General features: G+C 29.2%; 2 protein-coding genes across 2 annotated transcripts; one reads left to right on the top strand and one right to left on the bottom strand.

The window, feature by feature from the left end:
* The first annotated feature begins 6,632 nt into the window (after positions 1-6,632).
* LOC148199945 (lupeol synthase-like) lies at positions 6,633-13,039 on the top strand. Its single transcript, XM_088112270.1, is given in 15 exon segments — positions 6,633-6,842; positions 9,158-9,631; positions 9,709-9,793; positions 9,880-10,046; positions 10,130-10,318; positions 10,386-10,499; positions 10,684-10,803; positions 11,026-11,148; positions 11,245-11,400; positions 11,482-11,528; positions 11,601-11,922; positions 12,040-12,120; positions 12,214-12,297; positions 12,674-12,780; positions 12,782-13,039. Coding segments are annotated over 15 exon segments (2,289 nt in total). The 5' UTR covers positions 6,633-6,647; the 3' UTR covers positions 12,807-13,039.
* Positions 13,040-17,897: 4,858 nt separating this feature from the next.
* On the bottom strand, positions 17,898-22,386 carry LOC124839351 (TORTIFOLIA1-like protein 2). Its single transcript, XM_047315141.2, has 6 exons — positions 21,512-22,386; positions 20,936-21,130; positions 20,742-20,844; positions 19,874-20,517; positions 18,844-19,545; positions 17,898-18,326 (listed from the first exon to the last, which is right to left on the bottom strand). The coding sequence occupies exons 1-6, from the start codon at positions 22,139-22,141 to the stop codon at positions 18,141-18,143; spliced, it is 2,460 nt and encodes an 819-aa protein (XP_047171097.2). The 5' UTR covers positions 22,142-22,386; the 3' UTR covers positions 17,898-18,140.
* Positions 22,387-23,507: the final 1,121 nt, after the last annotated feature.

Here is a 23,507-nt window from a genome sequence, read left to right as displayed (position 1 = left end):
TAGAAAGTAAGAGAAAAAAAAAGTCTTAAATACATCCCATCAATTGCTCTTAGCCAATACTTAATAAAATATTTAGAGGTAAAAACAGAATTAGAGGTAAAAACAGAATTATCACCTCTTAAATTATGATCAATATGATATTATGATTATCACATTGATTCTACTATGAAGCAAACGGTATAAATATGAATTTAGTCATGAGATATGGATTCATTTATTAACAAGAAATTTCTTTATGTGTAGTCGAAAGTCTTTTCATTATTTCATAACTAATCTTTCATCAGCGAAGTCCTCGCTAATTGTAGTGAGAATTTTTTTTTAATAGTTATTAGTTGCTCCAATTTTTTGTTAGTATATGGTTAATCCATTGCTACTTGTCCTTGTTCATCTCTTTCTGGTCCCTCATCAATATTAGCTTTCCAGTAAAAAGTATTTTGTATTTACTCCTTCAATTATCTCTCCAAACTTGTCATTATTAATTTCATTCTAATCTCTAGTCAATATTGTCTCACCTCACTAACATAAAAACCACTTTTTCATAAGTATTGACTAACACAAAATTAGTCTATTTCGTCATCTATTTAAGTTTGATTCACAATAATATATATAAAAAATAACCAATGATATATTAGTAATTAATTGTTTCATATTTACGTCTATTACCCTATTAAGAGACATAAATATTGAGTTTTCTAAAATCTTAGAAACAATGGTTCACTCTTGACAACACTACGAGCGACATGTTTTCAACCAAAATTCATACCCTACAGCAATGACAAAGAACAACAATGATCAAAAGAAATGGCGACGAAAGTGTTTCCACCCAACTACAGTGGCGATATGAACCACAATGGTGTTTCCACCCAACAACAGCAAAGGTGATACGAACCATGATGGTGTTTCCACCTAATTGCAAGATTAAGGCGCAACAAACAAATTTCTCAATTTTGTTATTAAAAACTTGGTTTTTGCACTTTCATGATGCGCTTTCTCAATAAATTTTGGTTTATATTAGATGTTTTATGTTTATGTAATTTTAGAAGAAGAAGAATTTATGTGTTACTATAAATGCATGTAAATTTATGTTTTTCACAATTATATTTGATCTTTAATAAAAATAAAAAAACTTAAAATAACATACTTAAAAAACTTTTTTTTATTAGTGGTTCCTCCAAACCTTAACCCAAGTGAATCTCAGTTTCCCTTGTTTGCGTAATTTATGCCAAGAAGCTTTCAATTTCTTATAACTATTATGTACATGACATGCAATAAGCAATGTTCCGTGTAGATTCATTAGTTAGTTTGACATTTAATATCACCACGTTTACCATAACTAGTTCCTTTTTTCTCGTCAAAAAATCTTGCAGTGTCACATGTTAGCTAGTTTCCTTTAATTTAATAAGATTTCCTCTCTTTTTTAAATTAATGGAGTTTTGAATTAATTATCGTCATTGTGAGACCACTTTGAAACTTCTTCATATTGGTCTGTTGAATATAACTTCAAAATTTATTTTAAGCCTAGAAACTAATCTTTGTTTTTACTTTATTAATTTTGAGTTCACTTTTTCATTTTCAAATATTAATTTAAAATTAGTTTTACTGTGAAATTTCCAGTAGTATATATCTAGTAATATTCCTTTCATAAAATGATAAATAGTGGTAAAATTAGACAATATTACCTATACTTAAATTGCCTTGAAAATTTTAGTATTATGCTAGATTTTTTATTTTACACGAACAAGACTTTTAAGATTTATCTAGTTAATTGTTAAAAATAATATTTTAAAGAGAGGATAAGGAATAGAATTGGTCAAAGTGTGAGTTATTATAAAGATCTAGAAAATAATTAAGAATAGAAAATAATTAAGAATAGAAGTAGTTAGAGTGAAACTTACATATTTTGCTATTAAAATGTCAAACTTATAAATAGAAAAATCAATTATTCAAGTTATATATTTTATAAAGATTATTATTTTAAAAAAAACATTTTCTTTTCTTCTATTAACTTTTATTTAAGATTTATTCGTCTCTTTAAATATCAAAGTCTACTATAAAATTATGCCATACAGTAGACCAATCTTAGTCCATCATAATTTTCATCATAATAAGTCATCTTTTACTTTTTCTTGAGTCATTTTGAAAGTTTAACATGCATGGAGAGAGTGATATTTGTATATGACTCTTTTAGGTTCAAGATAATAAAGTTAATTGTTTAAACTTTAGTCTGAATCTTTAGATAAATGATAAGAAAAGTGTTTGGTTATCAAATATGTGGAAGGATCAATTTTGATATTTTTTATCTTTTATTTTTATTTTTCATTTCCAATTTGTGATTCACAATTTTAATTCCTGAGCTTCCAAATTTAATTTGTATACATGAAGAATATTAAATATTAAAATATAATCAAGGCGTGTCTTTCAAACTAGGTTGTATTTTATATTACAAAATAGTTTTAAAGACAATCTTAACAAAATTTATTAAATAATTTCAAAATTTTAACAAAATACATACTTTTAAGGTTAGATGTTTGTTGTTTCTTAACTTTTAATAAAAATTAAAATTAATCAATCTTTAAAATTTTTGGTTCAATTTAATTCTTCAACGTTTGAATTTAGTCATTTTAACTAAGTTTAGTTAAGTTTATATAACATTTCAAATATATTTCTAAACTAATATTGAAGCAAAAATAAGTCAAAGGAGTATAATCAACTCAAATGGTATCATGAAATACGTTTGAAACATTAAATAAATTTAACAAAATTTAATTAAAAAAATTAAATTAACACATTTATAAAATTGGGGACTAAGTTAGACAAAAGGTTTTTTTTAAAAAAAAAAACTAACTTCAATTTTCAAAGTTAAAAAAAAAAAACATATTTAATCTTTATTTTTATAACTATTTAAATTTTTAATAAAATAAAAGTTTTTTAACATTTTAATTAACTTTTTTTTATTAGTTCACTGTTTTTTAGGCTATTCTCTTAACTAATCTAGTTTAAATGCTCTAATGGAGGATAAAAGAAGAAGAAAAATGCAACGAATAAAACATATGAAGATTATAAACATAATGATATAACATTTTTTTTTTATAAATTAAGTGCTTTTTGAATAGTCAAGTGTTGTTTTTATTAATGTGTTATTTGAATAAAGAAACTAGATAACATTTTTTCAAGGAAAGGACTAATTTTATATTTGCTTCACTCTCTTCTACTCAACAGCTAATGGGAAAGAAAGTTGTTCTAGTTGAAAGAAAACTAAGCATGCATGTGCCGGAATCTGCACCAACACTATTTAAATATGCAACTTTTGGTCAAACCTGCACCCAAAATGATAATTACCTTTTTTTTTTCTCAGTTTATTTTGTTTGCTAGCAAAATATCAGCGGTCACATGCAAAATCACTGTACAGACCCAGAGAAGAGGGGGAAACCAAGAGTGATCGTTTTTTTTTCATGCAAAATTATTTTTGTTTCCATTTCACTAAATCACACTAACAATTATTATATTATTTAAATGATCAAATTAATATTTTAAATAGTGTTATCAAAATGGGTTGTAACTCGTGAATCAATCCGGTTCATCACAGGTTTGAACTGGATTACGTTTGACAAAAATGTAATTTTTTCATGCGGGTTAGTTTTCAACTCCGCTCACTTAAAACCCAGCTCATCTGGGTTGAACCTGTTGAGTGGGTTGGCTCACCAACCCACCTAATTTAATTTAATTATTTATTATTTTATTTTTTGATATTAAAGATGTTTCAAGAGAGAAAAATATAAATTTATCTATTCAATACTCTAATATTACAGATGAATAAGTGATACAAAAATTATCAATATTAAAAACTTATTTGTTCATCTTCTGTTTTTAGATTACGCTTGAATTGTATGATATTTGATATTTTATTTTTATTTTGAATTCTCTTTGAAATTTAACATCATTTTAGAGTAAAATTTATTTAAATTTGAATTAAAAAAATTATATTTTTTTTATTTTTAAGAAACTTATAATTAAGTGAACTGGTGAGTCAATCTCACCAACCCGTGGTTGGTTGAGTCAGGTTCGAAAATTTTCAGCTTGCAAATAAGTAAGCTGGATTAGGTTGGCTCACTAAGTGACCAATCCGTGATAGATCGAGTCAGATTATCCGTTTTGACATCTGTAAGTTTAAGTGATATTGTTTTGTGCTCTTGTAATAAATGTTGATTATATCATTCGAGGAATAAGTTAATACTCAATCACTCTAGAACAAACAATATATGCAAATTGTGAAATCAATACTCCCAATTTAATTAAACTAATTTTACTTATTCCAGCATATCCTAAAGATCAAGTTTCATATATTATTGTAACCAAAACCAGAATTTTATCACTATCTTAAAAAATGGTTGAAGGCGCTAGGGAGTTCAAATACATACAACCCTTTCATAAATTTTAACTTTGTTTGATACTTTATTAAATAAACTTGATTTAATATATATTATACTTTTAAGATATATAAATAAATGTTCATAATTATAAAAATTGAGAAAAGGAAAATTCATATAGTTTCATTAAGAGTAATTGTTCAATACATATAGGAATAATATAAAAAGCGTGGTACTCGAACAGAAAGTTAGATAACCTGGTGTGGACAACAAGCTTAGTTATTTTCCTCAGTAAAATAGTACGCTATTGTAAATATATGTCTTAATATCTTTATTTTTATAACTAGTAAAAAAACCGTGTAAATTTTTTTAGTGACTTATCAGCAGCTAGTTTTTCAATCTAGCTCGATATAATGAAATTGAAAATCTCTTATGTAAAATGGTTTTCCTTGATAGTGTATAATTTTAGCCATGATGAATCTGTCGCAAGAATTCTTAACTGATACAAAATCCAACAGCAAAGGAACCTGAGTCAATGAATATGACTGAAATAGCTAAAAATACGTTGCAAGTAGCTAGCTGGTGGCTGTCCATGAAATACCGTATATGAATTGCTTTGAGAATTTTGTCTGCATGTATAAATTTTGAAATACTATTTTCAGTCATTATAAAAGAGTAACTTTGTTAGTATCTATAAATATTTTTTTATTTTCAAATAAATAAATAAATGTTTATTATAAGGGCCTTGTCAAATTTTAGTCGTGTTCATCTCACAAATATCATATTTTATTCATACAAGATATATTATCCCTTGTTATCTCAGTATCGAGATAACACCAAATAAGATGAAAGAGTTATATATATCCTTGTCATTTTCTCTATTTGAGAGAATTTAAAACCTGTGTTATATTTAAAGATAAATTTTAGATGCATAAAGAATATAAAGTTTATAAACAGAGAATAAATGTTCATTATTTGTTTCATTTAAAATTTCATCTAAAATTCATATTCTCTCAACTCTCTCTAATTAAGTTTATAAATGAAGAGAGTAATAGATTAAATAGAACCAAAGTTTAGATAAATAAATAATTTCTTATTGGAAGCCTTTTTTATTTATTTCTCTTTTTGTGTGTTGTTGTAAAAGGAGATATTATATATTGAAATAAGGTTTGATTCTTAGAAACTTATTTAGATTTTTATTAGTTTCTAAAAAGTCAAAGAAAACTTTTAAACTAATAGTCATGATAGATACATATAAGGAGAGTTAATGTTTATATTTTGTTAATATATTAATGGTTTAGATTGTGACATTATGGTTGTCAAATTTTAAGAATAATTAAATTGTTTAATTGAGAAAAGTAACTGCTGAAAATATTTATAAAGACTTTTTAAAATTAAATAATTATGTTTATTTTCACTAAACCTTTGATTGGTTACAAGTGAATAAAAATAATAAGATTGTTTTGGTAAAAATATTATTTGATCTTAAGAAAGTTAGATTCTCACATTCTATGAAAATAATTTTATGTAAATTTATAAAAACAACAATTATCAGAATAGAAATATAGTTTCTCGTTATATTTTTAATGTAAGCTAAAATATATAAAAAAAAAAATCAATTTCAGGTATGATAAACAAAAGGTTTTCTCTCAATGGAGCAATTAATAATAATATGATCCCTATTCACAGTTTTTATCTTTCATTATTATTATTATTATTATTTTAATTTAACATTTAAAGCAATTACTTATTATAATTATTCTATTAAAAGTATTAAAAAAATAGTTGATTGGAAGAAAGGTTGGTGTTCTCTTAAAAGTCATTAAAAAATTACTGTTGAAGATTCTATTATTATATAATACCAACTCAACTGTGACTAAAGAAGTTTCATAGTCCTTTGGAGTAACTTTTATCAACCTTCCTTTCCATCAACTCATTTTTTAATACTTTTAACAGAATAATTACAATAGATACTTTCTTTTTAATACTTTCAATAAAAAATGATTTATCTATCAAAAATTCGGTTCTATTTAATTAATTACTTTTCTTATTTAGTTTTATTTTTCACGTTAGGACAAAGTTAATCAAATTCATTTATATATTTAGAGAGAGTTGAGAGAATACATAAATATTAAGTTTTGAGAGAATACATAAATATTGTTTACAATACAAAAAATTATATTTTTAGTATTAATATTATTTTTGAAGTGTTGTGTAACGCGTGTAATATATAAATGCATGCATTGGGTGAGTTGGTTGAAAAAGAAAAGAATTAGTAAGATGTGGAAGTTGAAGATAGGAGAAGGAGGGAAGGAACTGATATCCGCGAATAATTTCGTGGGACGTCAACATTGGGTGTTTGATCCAAACGCCGGAACCGTTGAAGAACGCGGTGAGGTAGAAAGGCTAAGACACCAATTCACACTAAACCGACATTCCATCAAACAAAGCGCAGATCTCTTTCTCAGAATGCAGGTATTTCATTCTTCAAAACCTCTAAATTTAATACTTGCACTGCTACACTAAATTTTTTCATCAATTGATCCTCAAACTCCACAAATCCACCTTAATGACATAAAGATACTAATTAATGTCTCAATGAATTATCAAATCTTTTACAAGGTATAAGTTGCTCTCATCAACCAGGATTAATAAATAATTTTAAATTTTCAAATAAATATAAAGAATAAATAAATAAAATCATTTTATATAAGCTGTAGCTTTTAAATAATATTAAAAAATAAATTCTACTCAAATGATTTACCCCATTAAAAAATATTATATCCACGATAAAAAATTAAAAATAAAACATTTAGAACAAAATTGAAAGAGAAATATTCAAATATATATATATATATATATATATATATATATATATATATATATATATATATATATATATATATATATATATATATATATATATATATATATATATGAATAATAGATTATGTTGAATGAAATGATGGAAAAGAAAAATGTGGTTGTACGTGATCGAGTGACATAGAGAAGGAAGATTCGTGGAAGGCATAAATACTATGAGCGTTAACTTAGGATTATCATTTCCCTTTTTCTTTCGAACTACCAACAGAAGACAGAAGACGAAACTCCCATAGGTACAAATACAAACCCCTCCCTCAAGGAACTAAAACATTTTTTTTTATTAAAAGTTACACTACAACGAAATAATAAATAACCCATGAATTTTCTTAATACATTTTAATAAAGAACATTTTTTTATCCCATAACTTAGCACATTAATTATATTATTTATACAAAAATATATTTAATATTAATAATTTTGAGATAATACTAGCTATAATAATAAATCGAAAAGTAAAATTATTTATTTTCTATTTATAAACCCTTCTCTGTACAGTACTCATAAATTAGGTCATTACATTAATAACAAATAAACTATAACATGTGAATATTTTCAACTTAAGAAATATATTTTAATAATAAATATAAAATCATGATGGTTAATTAAAAATTAAGCATTGATACTTTAGTAACTTCAAATAAATAAATAAATAAATATATATATATATATATATATATATATATATATATATATATATATATATATAACTTTAATATAGATTTGCAGCTTCTAATCTAACAATAATGCCAGAAATACTCTAATTTTATATTTTCGTTCCCTTCAAATAATTAGATAAATGACATCTTAATTAAGAATCTATATGGATCATTATTTATCATTATTTTTACTCTTTAGGATTCACATTTCCCAAGTTGATACAATTTGTTATATATATATATATATATATATATATATATATATATATATATATATATATATATATATATATATATATATATGCGTGTGTATGTATTTTTTTATTTCTTTTAGCATAATTATTTCTCCGTGATAAAGAATATTATTTTGTCGACGGTAAAAATCAACCAACACATAAGTATTTGAGGTGAACTACATATTTATTTTTATGTATTACTAAACCCTTTTCTCATGTATGATCACAACTTTTTGTTGATTTCTTTCTAAATTTTTGTTTATATCAAAATTAACAGTTAAAAGCACTTGCAAATTGAAAATTTATTGAAGATAAAATAACAATGTAAATAAAAAAAATTATACAAAATTGCATATCTTCATATATAAAAAATTAAACTCGAGGCAGAAGGAAAGTTAGAAAAGAAAAGTTATAAAAGTGTTCATAGTCATTTATCTTCAATTCCCGTTGTTCATAAATAATATTTGTGGTATTGAGGCGTCCAATCCTTTCTTTTCCTTCATGTTTATATCAATGTGAGAACAATAAAAAAATATACTTAACTAAAATACTCAAAAGACACATTTTTAATATTGAAAAAAAAAATGGTGATATTAGCAGTACTACACCAACAAGAAAGACACGTAAACATAAGCTCCAACAAGATAAAAAATAAAATAATTATATTTCATTAAAGCAAAAAAATTAATTTGATAATATGAATATATTTTTAAGTCTAACTATGAACAGTATGTTTGGGTTTCATTGAATTTATGTTTAACAAAAAAATTCTCCCAAAAACAATAACTTTGTCGCTTTTCTAAAAAAATGTTTATAGATACATGGTAATTAATGTTTCCAAAGATAGTACAGATAATTGTGATAGGATCAAAATATTGTATAGAATAAGGAAGTACATTACGAGAAGAAGGTGTATTTATAAATTAAAAAGTGAAAGACATACAAAAAAGTAAAAATAAAAATAATTAAAATTAAGTGTTTATTAATATTATTTGGGTGGATTTACGGTGGCAGCTGAGAAAAGAGAATGAATGTGGGGTGATTCCAGCGGCAGTGAAGGTAAGAGACAGAGAAAATGTTACGATGGAAGCGTTGATTACTACAATCAGAAGAGGCATCGGTTTCTATTCATCCATTCAAGGCAGTGATGGGCACTGGCCTGCAGAATCAGCTGGGCCTTTGTTTTTCCTTCAACCTTTGGTGATGGCATTATACATCACAGGATCCCTTGATGTTGTTTTAGGAGCCGAACACAAGAAGGAAATAGTGAGATATTTGTATAATCATCAGAACGAAGATGGGGGTTGGGGATTCCATATAGAGGGTGATAGTACAATGTTTGGATCAGCACTGAGCTACATTGCGTTGAGGATACTTGGTGAAGGGGTTGAAGATGGTGTGGAGCGGGCAATGTACAGAGGAAGAAAGTGGATCCTGGAGCATGGTGGTTTAGTGGCTATTCCTTCGTGGGGAAAGTTCTGGGTCACGGTAAATGAATATATTATATATACATATATAATGAATTGATTGATTTTGACATTTGATTGATATTGTTGTATATATAGGTACTGGGTGTCTATGAATGGTGTGGCTGTAATCCACTTCCACCGGAGTTTTGGCTTCTACCCAAAGCCATCCCCATTCATCCAGGTTAAAAATTAGTCTCAGAGGCATGCATGGTCTAGGGTTTCTTTCTACAACTTACTACTTTTAACTAATACATTGAAAACATGCAGGGAAAATGCTGTGCTACTGTCGCTTGGTTTACATGCCCATGTCATACTTATATGGGAAGAGGTTCGTAGGTCCCATCACTGCCTTAATCAGATCACTCAGAGAAGAAATGTATAATGAGCCTTATGAAGCAATCAACTGGAATAAAGCCCGCAACACTGTTGCTAAGGTCAATATATAAAATCTTTACATTTAAAACCTGTCTGTATATTGCGAGTAACTAAACAAGCAGTGTATCATATATATTATTAGGAGGATCTGTACTATCCACATCCTGTGATCCAAGACATGTTATGGGGATTTCTTCATCACGTGGGAGAGCGTTTCCTGAATTGCTGGCCCTTTTCCATGCTCAGACAGAAGGCATTACAAATAGCAATTGAGCATGTACGTTACGAGGATGAGAACAGTAGATACCTTTGCATTGGAAGTGTAGAGAAGGTAAATTAATTATTACCATTAATTGATAAATTCATTGCTTAGCTTCCTTAATGGAAATTAATTACAGGTTCTGTGCTTGCTTGCGCGTTGGGTTGAGGACCCTAATTCAGAGGCATACAAACTTCATTTAGCCCGAATCCCTGATTACTTCTGGCTCGCAGAAGACGGCTTGAAAATCCAGGTACCACAATACCTTACCTAAAGGAAACAAAATTAATATCTCTCCTCTTTCTAATTTTAGAAGGAAAACAATGACACATTCATTGAAATTATGAAAAAATAACATGTAAAAAGAATTATAAAAAGAAACTAATTTTTTCTTTTAATTTTTCTCTTAATTACTAAATCATTCTAAACCTCTGCAGAGTTTTGGGAGCCAAATGTGGGATGCTGCATTTGCTATTCAAGCAATACTTAGTTGTGATGTGAGTGAAGAGTACGGGCCTACACTTCGTAAAGCACACGACTTCGTGAAGGCTTCACAAGTAGTAACTTCATCTCTCATATATATATATATATATATATATATATATATATATATATATATATATATATATATATATATATATATATATATATATATATATATATATATATATATATATATAACACATACTCAATACTTGGTTTGCAATATATAATGAGAGTGTTAATATTTATTAAAATGATGTTAATTATTATTATTATTATTATATATGTATTAAAAGGTGAGTGAAAACCCATCTGGTGACTTCAAAGCAATGTACAGACACGTATCGAAAGGAAGCTGGACATTTTCGATGCATGATCAAGGTTGGCAAGTCTCCGACTGCACCGCAGAAGGACTCAAGGCAAGATTCACCAAAATCAATCCATCCATCCATAGACATAGACATAGACATACACATGAATAATAATATACTGGTATACTATATTTATGTATATAGGCTGCACTCCTTCTGTCAGAAATGCCAACTGATCTAGTTGGGGACCAAATGGAAACACAGCGATTTTTTGATGCTGTTAATGTCATCCTCTCTCTACAGAGCAGTAATGGCGGTTTCCCTGCATGGGAACCTCAAAGAGCCTATCGTTGGTTAGAGGTAAGAAAATACAGTAATGTCGGTTTTTTCCATTGACCGAGTCCCGACTTGTATCTTATGCTAAGTGTGTGTGTGCTGCAGAAATTCAACCCAACTGAATTCTTTGAAGACACTCTGATTGAGACGGAGTAAGATTTTACAATATCTGACCACATGAATTAACAAACAAATTGCACTCACTAGCTTACTATCTTCCACAGGTATGTGGAATGCAGTGGATCAGCAGTGCAGGGCCTGGCTCTCTTCAGAAAGCTATACCCAAAGCACAGGAGAAGGGAAATAGATAGCAGTATTTCGAAAGCAATCGATTTCATTGAAAGGAAGCAAAATCCTGATGGGTCGTGGTACGGTTGTTGGGGTATTTGCTATACATATGGTACCTGGTTCGCTGTAGAGGGACTAAGAGCCTATGGAAAGAACTACCATAACAGCCCTTCCCTACGCAAGGCTTGTCAATTTTTGTTGTCAAAGCAGCTTTCTAATGGTGGATGGGGAGAGAGTTATTTGTCCAGCCAAAACAAGGTGTGTGTGTATATAGATATACGTTCATCCATTTAGCTTTCAATACGTACATAGTAAAGTAAACTAATTCGAGCATGATTAAGAATTATAAAGACTCAGCTTTTTTCTGTCATTTAGGTTTATACAAACATAGAAGGCAACCGTTCAAACTTAGTTCAAACTTCGTGGGCTCTGTTGTCCCTCATACATGCAGGACAGGTTAGTAATAAAGTACTAAAAGACATTCATATTCCAAAGAATTAGTACAAGAGTTCTGAATTGTGCTAATTGTGAATTATTTGCTGAATAAAGGCTGAGATAGATCCGACACCCATACATCGTGGAATAAAGTTACTTATCAATTCACAAATGGAAGATGGAGATTTCCCACAGCAGGTAACTGCTTTCATATTATACCTAACAAATTTTTACACCCAACAAAATTTTATACAGACTTTACCCTTCAATTTTTCTTTTTTTTTTTTTTACAAATACAAAAGTTAATTTTTTTTAATAACTAAAATATACCTAAAAATAAGTTTCTTCAGTATCTAGTGCCAAAAAAACATTTTTCTTCCTACTAAAAAATAATAGAAATTTAAGAAAAAAGTTTTTTGGACACTATTTGAATATCTCAATTTTTATAAGAATAAAATAGTCTTAACAAAAGTTAACTTTTATATTTAAAAAAATAAAAATAGTGAAAGACAAAATTAAATGAGTGTAAAAAAAATTCCGAATGAGCAATATTTTGTATTGAATGTGTGGACAGGAGATAACGGGAGTATTCATGAGGAACTGTACCCTGAACTACTCATCTTATCGAAACATCTTTCCCATATGGGCTTTGGGAGAGTATCGTCGCCAAGTATTGCGGGGTTAAGGTTGAGGACCCAAAACCTTAACTCAACTTGGTAATTGCTTTTCCACTACGCATCAATCAACTCCTACATGTGTAATATAATTTACATTTCAAAGGATTATGTGCAGCTTGCCTGCACAATATAAAATAAATACTTGAGCATGTGATTGTAATATTCAATTAGTCTTTCCAGAATAACCCTGTCTGTAACACTAAGCATAAACATTACTAAATTTCAAGTTAATTTCCTTCTTATTAAACAAATGCATTCATCTCTTTCGGCCTGATTAGCACTATAGATCAAAATAACTCTAGAACTATGATTAAGTACGTGATGTCCAAATCCCTGCCCAAGGGATTTGAAATTGTACCAAAACAGAAAAACTTGGGTGTACAAATTAAAGTCGTCAAATAATCAATCACACGACTTTAATCAAAAAGTTAAGCAATGTCATGTCAGAACTTCAAATGAGATGGTCGCAGTATCATGGAACGACTTCAGAGTTAATTTATACAATTTTTTTCTTCTGACTTTCCCAGCAATTACCAATACAAGAAGCTGCTTCCGCTGGTTTGAAAAGCATGGAGCATCTCATTCGCCTCCTAACCTGCAATTCTCCCAATAAGGCTTTACTTTGGATTTCGTTAAATCCACCATTCTCAACTCTAAGCCCTGCAATAAAGACGAATCTATCACTCTCCACAACCACCACCACCACCTCTTCTTTTTATCTCAGTCACCAACAACGTCAGCGTCTCTAAAACCAAACCGTATAGGTAATCAACCAGAGGAAAAACTCTTTGTTAATTTAAAAAAGGTTTAATTGTTCAGATGAAAAAAGTTTCTATTTTATCTTCAAAATTTGTTAACGTACATCAATCAACATCATTTAGTTAATTTTTCAGAAACAGTATTAACTATGTATTGACGTGGCAAAACATTACGGTGACGTGACAAAATATATTTATTTGGAAAATGTTATTTTGACAACAAAAGTTTGACACAATTTTGACAACGGCGACGTGGCAGCTGTGCATTGGCTCAGTGAATTGAAAACAAACCAGAAAAAACCCAAAATACCCCTCACCCCGGTTCACTGAGCCAATGCACAGCTGCCACGTCGCCGTTGTCAAAATTGTGTCAAACTTTTGTTGTCCAAATAACATTTTCCTATTTAAAAATGTGTAAATGTATTGATCAATTGTATTCAATGAAACCTTCGATTTTCAATATAACTTACTTGATGATCAAATAAAACTCGATTTTTCACTTTCATTTCTTCGTCAATGAAATTTCTAATTTTGCTTCTCTTTTTCGCTGTTAGAATTCTTTATTTGTAAATGTTTGCTAACTAACTTTTTTTTAAACCTTAATCTCAAATTTCTATGTCAAGAAAGTCTAAAATAGACCCACACAATCATATATATTCAACACCAACTCACCTTTATCTTCAATAAAATCTACTTCTTTTGATTTTTCACTTTCACTTTATTTTCAATGAAATCTCCAGTTTTGCCATTTTTGTTGTTTCATAAACCTTCACTCTTTTATTTTTTTTTTCGAAACACTAATCCCAAATTTCCACCTCATAAAGCTCGTATAGGCTATACATCAGACAACAAATGTCACTACACTACAAAAATTTTCATCACAGTATGTCCAATAAGTCAATATTAACTATTTAAAAGCTATGAACAAAAATGGATTTATTGATGCAAATTAACACATTTAAAGATGAAATTGACACTTTTTTAAAATAGGAACCAAGTAACAACACATTGTCCTAAAAGTGAGGATCACCCAAACAATTAAACCTTTTTAAAATTATTCCAAAATATGTTCGAGTTTTGTAATTTAGTGAAAGGAACATGTTGGACTATAACTCACCCATGTTGGGGAGTTTCGATATACACATATCTCTACACTGATAAGATATTGTCCGCTCAAGCCCTCACGGATTTGTTTTTAGTACCACTCCCTTATATAGTTGGCTCAGATGTTATTGGTGTTTGTGTAACCCAGATGGAACCTCCTCCTCGATAGACCCAACAACCCGGAGATTGATTTTGAGTTTGTAGACTCTAATTCTTTCTTCAAGATCATGAAAAACAAGATGATTTGCAAATATTATCTTTCAAATAAATTAGAATAATATGTACAGGAAGACGACAGAAGGAACTTAACTAAATTATAATCTTGCTAAAATATCCTGTGAATATCTTAAGTTTGGTTCACTTTAGATGATGAATTTGGGGAAGAGAGAATGAATGGATTTCAGGGAATTTGAGAATGAGTTTATTATATTTTTTTAAGGGATTTGGAGGTGAGTGAGTAAATTTAGAAGTAAAGGTTGTGAAAATTAGTGTAAAATTTGACCAATGTGACACATAAAAAAATTGTTTAATTGATAAAAAATTAAAAATTACTAAAATGTCCTTAGTCATAAAAATAATATAAAAATAGTAATTGTTAATGTTACATATAATTGTAAAAATTTATATAAAAAGAAAAAAAATAAAAATTAATTTTTAAAGTGTAAAAAATGGTATTAAGTAAAGTAAAATAATTATTTTTAAAACTCATAAATATATATATATATATATATATATATATATATATATATATATATATATATATATATATATATATATATATATATATATATATATATATTATACGGATGATGTATCATATTATTTCTAAGAGACACGTTTGACATTTTAACTTCTTTCTAATGTTTTTATATATTATTTGTTTTAATGTAAAATACTACATTAGTGATTTTATATATAATTATTTGTATTTCCTAACTTATTATCATAATTATAATTTTACCATCATAATTGTTTACACTTTATTTACTAAAATATAATAACTTAATTTCATATATGGTTTATCACCGTATATCTTATATATTGATTTTGTTTAATTAGTATATTATAATCTCTATTAGTACATAAAAAAATTATTAAAATTAAGTTAAATATTCTGAATGTTTTTAAACTTGAATATTTATTTTTTTATTTTCTTAAAAATATTTATCAACTTTGTTTAGTTAATATTTATAAAATTAACATATATTTTAATTATCATAAAATTTTATTTATGTTTAATTATTATTTGATACTTTATTTAAAATTTATGTAATTATAATATTTTTTCAAAATAGAAATAAAATAAAATATTTAAAAATTTATATTGATTAAATATAAAATAAAATTAACCAAATTTTTTCTTTCAAAATAGAAATAAAATAAAAAAATTTATACCGTGGTCATTCCATTAAATATTCATCTAAAAAGTGGGCAAAAAACAGTTCACGTAGACCCAACTTTGACATTATTTTAGTGTTCTCTTTTTTCTTGATTTCTTTCGTTTTTTTTAATCTAGAGTTGCTCCAGAAATGCGCCAAGACACTTAATAATATCTAGCTTTAGAGTTTAGTGATTTAGAGTTTAGTGATTTCAGTATGATTAAATAATTTAAAAAATTTAAAATAAGCACTCAAAAAACAAACATAATTTTGAGATCCATTCTCAAAGATGCAATATTGAGTGTTTCATCCTACACCTCCAAGATCTCATCCTGCACCTCCAAAAATTCCACTTTTAACCTTCTGACATCTCATCATCATCCTGCACCTCCAACTTTTTCAAAACTTTATTTTTAACTTTAATAAATATTTTTCCATTTTCTTTTCTTTTTTATTAAAAATAATCTTCACTACCTTAATAATAATTTAATTTAATTTATTTTAAAATTTAAATATTATTCAAAATAATTGTGTACTTTAATAATTATTAAAATATAATTTATATTATAATAATAGTTATATTAAAAACATAAAAATAAAATAATAACAATAATAAATAATAATAAAAATAAATTTGATTTAATATATTCAAATATATTAAATTATAATAAAATATTAAAATAAATTAAATAATTATTAAGTTTTAAATAAAAATGAAAATTTTAAAACGTTTATTTATATATTAAAATCTATAAAATATGTTAATACTTTGCTTTTTATTTAAAATTTAATAAATATTAAACTTAAATAAAAATTATAATATAATAACTAAAATAAGAATAAAAATAAAAGTAAAAACAATATTTAAAATCATATTTAATATATTTAAATATATTAAATTATATTAAAATATTAAATTAAATTTAATAATTAGTAAAATTTTTAAAAAACAAAATTTTGAAAAATTTGTTAATCGGATATAGGTATCCGATAAGTTATAAATCGGATATCCATATCCGATAAAGAGTTTTTAAAATTTTATTTTATATATAAATTTTAATAATTATTTAATTTAATTTAATATTTTAATATAATTTAGTATATTTAAATATTTTATTTAATATAATTTTATTTGTTAAATAACTGTTTTAAAATTTTGTTTATTATTTAAATTTTAATAATTATTTAATTTAATTTAATATTTTAATATAATTTAATATATTTAAATATATTAAATATTTTATTTAATATAATTTACTTTTTGTTATTATTTTTATTTTTAATTATTTTATTTTTATATTTTTAATATAATTATTATTATAACATAAATCATATTTTAATAATTATTAAAATATGAAATTATATTAAATAATATTTGAATTTTAAATTTAGTTATTATTAAGGTGATATAGAGTCTTTTTAACAAGAAAAAGAAGAAAATAAAAATATATTTACTAAAATTAAAAATAAAATTTTCTATAAAGTTAAATGTGTAGGATAATGATGAAATGTCAGAAGGTTAAAAGTGGAATTTTTGGAGGTGCAGGATGAGATCTTGGAGGTGTAGGATGAAACACTCTAAAATAAAATTAACCAAATTTTTTCTTTCAAAATAGAAATAAAATAAAAAAATTTATACCGTGGTCATTCCATTAAATATTCATCTAAAAAGTGGGCAAAAAACAGTTCACGTAGACCCAACTTTGACATTATTTTAGTGTTCTCTTTTTTCTTGATTTCTTTCGTTTTTTTTAATCTAGAGTTGCTCCAGAAATGCGCCAAGACACTTAATAATATCTAGCTTTAGAGTTTAGTGATTTAGAGTTTAGTGATTTCAGTATGATTAAATAATTTAAAAAATTTAAAATAAGCACTCAAAAAACAAACATAATTTTGAGATCCATTCTCAAAGATGCAATACTTTTTTTCCTATCAGAGTACACAGCTACCAATCGGGGAAAGATAAAAAAAAAAAAAACACTCCACAAATCAATAATTCCAGAAATAGCAGCAGATTATTCGTAAAACCCAACGCAAGAACTGGGTGAGTTCAACCAGGGACGAGATCCGAGCCCTAACAGGAAACGGCTATATTGATGAAATTTTGGTCAGCTACACAAATATCAATTTTCAGCTGTCTTACCCCATATATGATGTAATTTCATTGCTAATTCAGCAGCACGCCTTCTTTCTGAATGACTGAAAATGTGCAGGTTCACGGCCTCCTGAATTGCCGATAAAAGATGCTCCTTGGCTTCAATAGAGATAGCAATGCAATTTGGTCCATGGATAGTACTCATTTCAACAATCTAAAATAAGATTACCATAAAGGATCAGATTTCCCAAAGTTACTTGGTAGCAGAGTAGTAAACGGCATATAAATTCAAAGACAGAAGTGCCCAACTTAGAAGGAAAGGCTTGTTCGTATTTCAGTTATGCATAGTTTGAACAAGGCAGTTTCTAATTCTACTGCAGAAGTAATACAGAACAAGTTATTCCATATCACATAGCCTCCTCTCACATGATCTTAATAACACATTATTGCTCTTAAATGCTACCCATAACTACCAGTTGTTATATATATATATATATATATAATATAATAATGATACATTTCGGATCATGACAGTTATTATCAGTTCCCATCAACATTTTTTCACCTGACATAAAAAGCATTAATAACCATCAAAGGAACATTGAGATCTGCACAGATTTTAAAGCTACTCTTATTTATTCCAAGGAAGCCACTTAATGAAAGGAAAACGGAATTCAAAATGATAATCAATACATCTCTATGCAATACATAATAAGGGTAAGCGAACTTGCCTGTTGCAGCCAAGGGATTATTATACTAAACAATTTTCCTTCGAGAAGATGTGATGCTAAAGTGCTAAGAAGAGCATTGATTGTCTTTACGGATAAACTTTCTACAACTGGACCAGTAGTATTCAAAAGCTCAACGAGAATAAACTCATCGTTGAAACACAAAGCTTCCACATAGGCACTGTTTAGATCCCCTTCACATACAAGACGTTTTACATGCTTCCAGCAGTTTGTGTTATTCTCAGACCAGCCATTTCTGGCATTGGTTGTTCTAGAAGCAGAAATGATACCATCATTTTTTACCAAACCCATTCTTGTTGCATCCTTCGCTGAGCTGTTCAAAACATCCTTCTCTGTACCTTTTCTGCCAGCCTTGACCTTGTAACTTTTCCACATATCTGAACTATCTACAGAATGAATCCCGGGTTGGCTTCTCGAAAATGTCCTTTTCTCCCAACTTTCAGAATTTTTAACTGACAGAGAGACTGATTGCTTATTATTAATTTCTACAGAGGGCCTTGGAGTGCAGATGGAGAACCTGGGAGAGGCTACAATTTCACTCTGCTTCCCTAATTTGGAGGTTTCAGAATAAGAATGCCTTCCTCCTTGAAAAGATTCTCGACTTAATCTATCAAAGACATTCTCTAAGTCTGTCATTCTTGACTGGATTGTAGAAAGGGCATCCATTATGCCAGTTGAAAACATCTGAAAAAGATTTGACAGTATGCTAAATTAAAGATGTTCCTTATACTGTGTGATGCATGACAAAAAAAGTACTAAAAGTCCAGTATAACAATAGTATGCCTATGTGTGTGTGCCAGAAGTCCCACAATTCACATTATCTACGTAGGGTTCAGTTCATTGCCATTGTTGTTCGTATACGACTGATAGAAACATGCAAAACTAATCTAGGTACTTCACCAGTTTCACACTGTATAAAAAACAACGAAACCTAAGCTCAAGAAACCATCGGATAAAGGAAAATGACTAGCAACAACAGAGTGAAGAATTTAGAATCACGTGTGTATAATACCTGTAATTGGTGTATCATGTTAGCTTGTTTGATTTCAATATCGGAAAGTTGATTCTGAATACAAATCATTTCATTTGCCATTTGCATACAGCATTCATGTGTAGTTTGACGACTTGGCTCTGTGACTGTAGAATCAGAACTACTAGGGTGCTGCATCTTTACGGAGTACACTTGTTCGTCAGAACTTCTTTCTTCACTATACCTTTGGCTTCTTGCAATTGGCTTTGGTACTCCACTATTTACAAAGCAGTCATGAGCAGTTAAAAACTTGGTCTCAAAGTTATCAGTGGCAAGATTAGAAACAGAAGAACACTCCTGCTTGTCGTCCATAGGCACATATTCATAACCAACATCTTGCATGCTTGAAACATCGGCACTCATTGTTTCCAATGGTTTAGAGACAGAACAACTCTCTGATTCTTCATTCTGGAATTCCACAACAGAGTGGGGTCTGGGAACTGCTACTTCAACATGCCAATCATCAGGTTTATGCTGAGTGTTCCTGGTATAATTTTGACATGTTTTTTTAACAGACAAAGGAATCCTTCCCATGGTTGATTTCATATTAACCTTTTGGAGCCTAACATCTTTCTGTCTGGATTCGGTCGTACTGCTAAGATCAGAGTCGCCTCTGCAGATATTTTCTGTTAAAAGCATGAGCAGAACACAACATAAACAAAAAGCAATGAAAGCATGTCGATGAATAGAATGGTCACTATCAAAAGGGCGCATCACAAATTCACAACATAGATAACGATGATGCCAAGGCGAACAAAGTTACTGGGTGCGAAGAAGTAGAAATGGTGTCCGCTCTTTAGACATTAAATATCAAGTATTGTTGTTCACAAAAGAGACAACATAGGCAAACCTTTTAAGGAGGATCCGGTTTCAGAAGGGTCAGGAGTATCGGGAGCCGGAAGACTTGTCCAATACTTAAGCGCTTGCAAAACAGCATCTCTAACTGGTTTTACCTATAACACAACCAAGGATGAATAAGAATGTAATAAATTGAGTCACAAGAAAGATGAATATAAAAAAACAAAAAAAAAATTAGAAAAGCACCTTGTCAAATCGACACGACTCAAGGGACTGAACACAGGAAGCCCTGAAACATCCCAAAAAAGAAGCACCGCCCAGAGCGATTTCCGCCAGTGCCACAGAAGCTGCTTTGCGAGTTGTCCAGTCACTGTGCTTTAGGGCGTCTTGGATACTGCCAATTGCAGCGGAGAGAATATTTTGCGTTGGAGCACCCCCAGCCTGAAAAATGAAAGAAACATGTAATTTTGCATGCAATCTTGTGGGATAAAAATTTAGATACAATTCCTTAGGTGTTTATTTGGTACAAGACCACAGATAGGTCGTCTCTTATAGACGATAGGATGGTTAAGGATAACAAAGCTTGAATATGAGTAATTAGAGGTAACTTCAAACCTAGAGTCAAAACTGAGATGACTCGTTAGGCTGAAATATCCGAGTGGGGATGGTGCGCTCTATAGTTGCTTTAAGAGCTTTTGGTAGTGCTTTGTTATCAGAACTAGAGCTCCATTCGTACAGAAAGTTAATTTAATGCAAATCTTAAATGCGCCCAGTATCGTATATATGAATGAATTAATTAATTAAGGTAGAAGGAAAGGAAACCTGGATAAGGGTCTTGGTGAGGTCAAGCAGGGCAGGTTTAGCCATGAAATGAGGGTTTTTAAGCAACTTGAGAGTCCTGAGAAGCATCTTGTGCAGGAGCGAAAGAGGAGGGTGGTGGGTGTTGTGAATGATCCTGGCGAGGCAGAGAGCAGAGGCGGACTGAACATGCCTGTTCTGTTCGCCGAGAGCCTCGAAAATGGGCTTGACGAGCAAGAGAAAGACCTTATCCTTGTGTGAGAGGGCGAGGCCCAACTTGGAGGCGAGAAGGGCAACGGTGTTGACGCAGACGTCCCGGACGACGGAGTCGGGATCCCTGAGGCGCTTAACGATGCTGGCGACCATCTTGGGAAGGTGAGGAAGGAGGAGGGTGTCGTGGTAAGTGGCCAAGGTTCCCATCAGCCTCACGCACTCCTTTCTTATGGAAGCCTTTTGCTCCCACTCCGTCTCCAGAATGCACGACAGGAACGACCATATCCCTTCAGGCCTCAAACCCTGCGCCACACGATCTAGCTCCTCCATTCCTATTTGCTGAGTGTCGCGATCTCCCACCTTGTTCAGCGCACATACTATTCTCTGCTTCAACTCCAAACCACCGCCTCCACCACCGCTGCCACCCTGTCCCTTCTTCATCTTCTCTCCTTCGCTTCAGATCACCATTCCACAAGGATACTTCAGATGTTATTCAAATTTCAAATCGGAGCGAATCTCCAAATTCACCTCGGGTTTGGCAAAATATGTCCCCCGCACGCAAAACAGAGGACGAGAAGAAGAACAAGGCACATGCTCATTTCTGTTGGTTTTCTATTTTACGATCAGTGATGAGAGAGAAAGAGTGGAATAGAGAAAGAAATTCAATTTTTGTTCAGTACTGTACTCTCATTCTGCTTATCCATTCCAATTACTAATTCATTACTTCAAATTTCGCGCTCTGTCCATCAATTCGAATTTCTGCTTAAGGACCCTTTTCTTTCCGGCCCATAAGAAACCCATTTCTGTTCGGCTTTTATTTTGGGCTTTGATAATGAGACCATGCTATTTTCTTCTTGCACCCATGCTTTCTATCCGCACATGTAAATGAAAGAAGAAAACCTTTATCTTTGTTTAAAAATATCAACAAATTATAACAGTGCTGTAAGAAAAATTTTCTTTGGTAGACAATTGTGTAATCGGTACCTATATCTAATATTTAACTCTTTATTTCTTTATCCCATATTAATGCACTTTCATAGAAAAGTCTAAATTGACCATGAATCGTATTTTTGGATTGCATAATTTGGACACAGATTATAAATTACCTAATTTGAAGTATATTTTTAAATAAGTAATGATAAGAAGTGGACTTTCAACACACCTCTTTCGTTAAATCTCATTCAGATAGATTTTAATAAGAATAAGAATAATTTAATTATTTTATAATTTTTTGTATAAATTAAATCACTTACGGTTGTTTTTCACTTTTTATCATCTTTCTCTTATTCTAGACAACTTTTCTTTTTATTTTATTTTCTTTTATTTCATTCGTTTTATAATATATTGGATTTGGAAAATAGATTTCAAAGAGAATGGGTGAATGAATTTAAAGGAATAAAAAAATATTATGTTGTTTTCTGAATTAAGAAAAAGTTTGAATGATCTAAAATGAAAGTTTATGTATGATGTGATGTGTACGATTGATAAAAAAAAATATTTCAATAGATAAAATTAGATGATCACTATTTTGTCTTTAAAAATGTGATATAAGTTTAAACGTTAAGTAGTGAAATTATATTAAAATTAACTTTCGGATTAATCTCTCCGAAACTCATTAACCTCTATTCTGGAATCATTTTTCATTTTCCGGAACACAAACTCAGCATAACTATTATGGAATTACTTTTTCTTTCCCAAACTCTTCTCAATTACTTCTGAAATGATTTTTCCGGGGTGTTACATTACTCTCTGGAGAAAATGCAATTCTCACATCCACAAAAGGACACCAATTTCAAACAAAGATTCC

Source organism: Vigna umbellata, chromosome 4 (assembly GCF_029865625.1).
Source record: "Vigna umbellata cultivar VRB3 chromosome 4, Vumbellata_1.0, whole genome shotgun sequence".
Taxonomy (NCBI): Eukaryota; Viridiplantae; Streptophyta; class Magnoliopsida; order Fabales; family Fabaceae; genus Vigna; species Vigna umbellata.
The sequence above is the reverse complement of the archived record's forward strand: the minus strand, read 5'-3'. Positions and strand labels throughout refer to the sequence as shown.

Excerpts from the sequence above, each read along its gene's own strand:
- LOC124839351 (XM_047315141.2), bottom strand. The coding sequence starts at position 22,141 with ATGAAGAAGGGACAGGGTGGCAGCGGTGGTGGAGGCGGTGGTTTGGAG. Across the intron at positions 21,131-21,511 it reads TCACCAAGACCCTTATCCAG|GCTGGGGGTGCTCCAACGCA; the intron begins GTTTCCTTTCCT and ends TTCATTTTTCAG. Across the intron at positions 20,845-20,935 it reads AGTCGTGTCGATTTGACAAG|GTAAAACCAGTTAGAGATGC; the intron begins GTGCTTTTCTAA and ends GTTGTGTTATAG.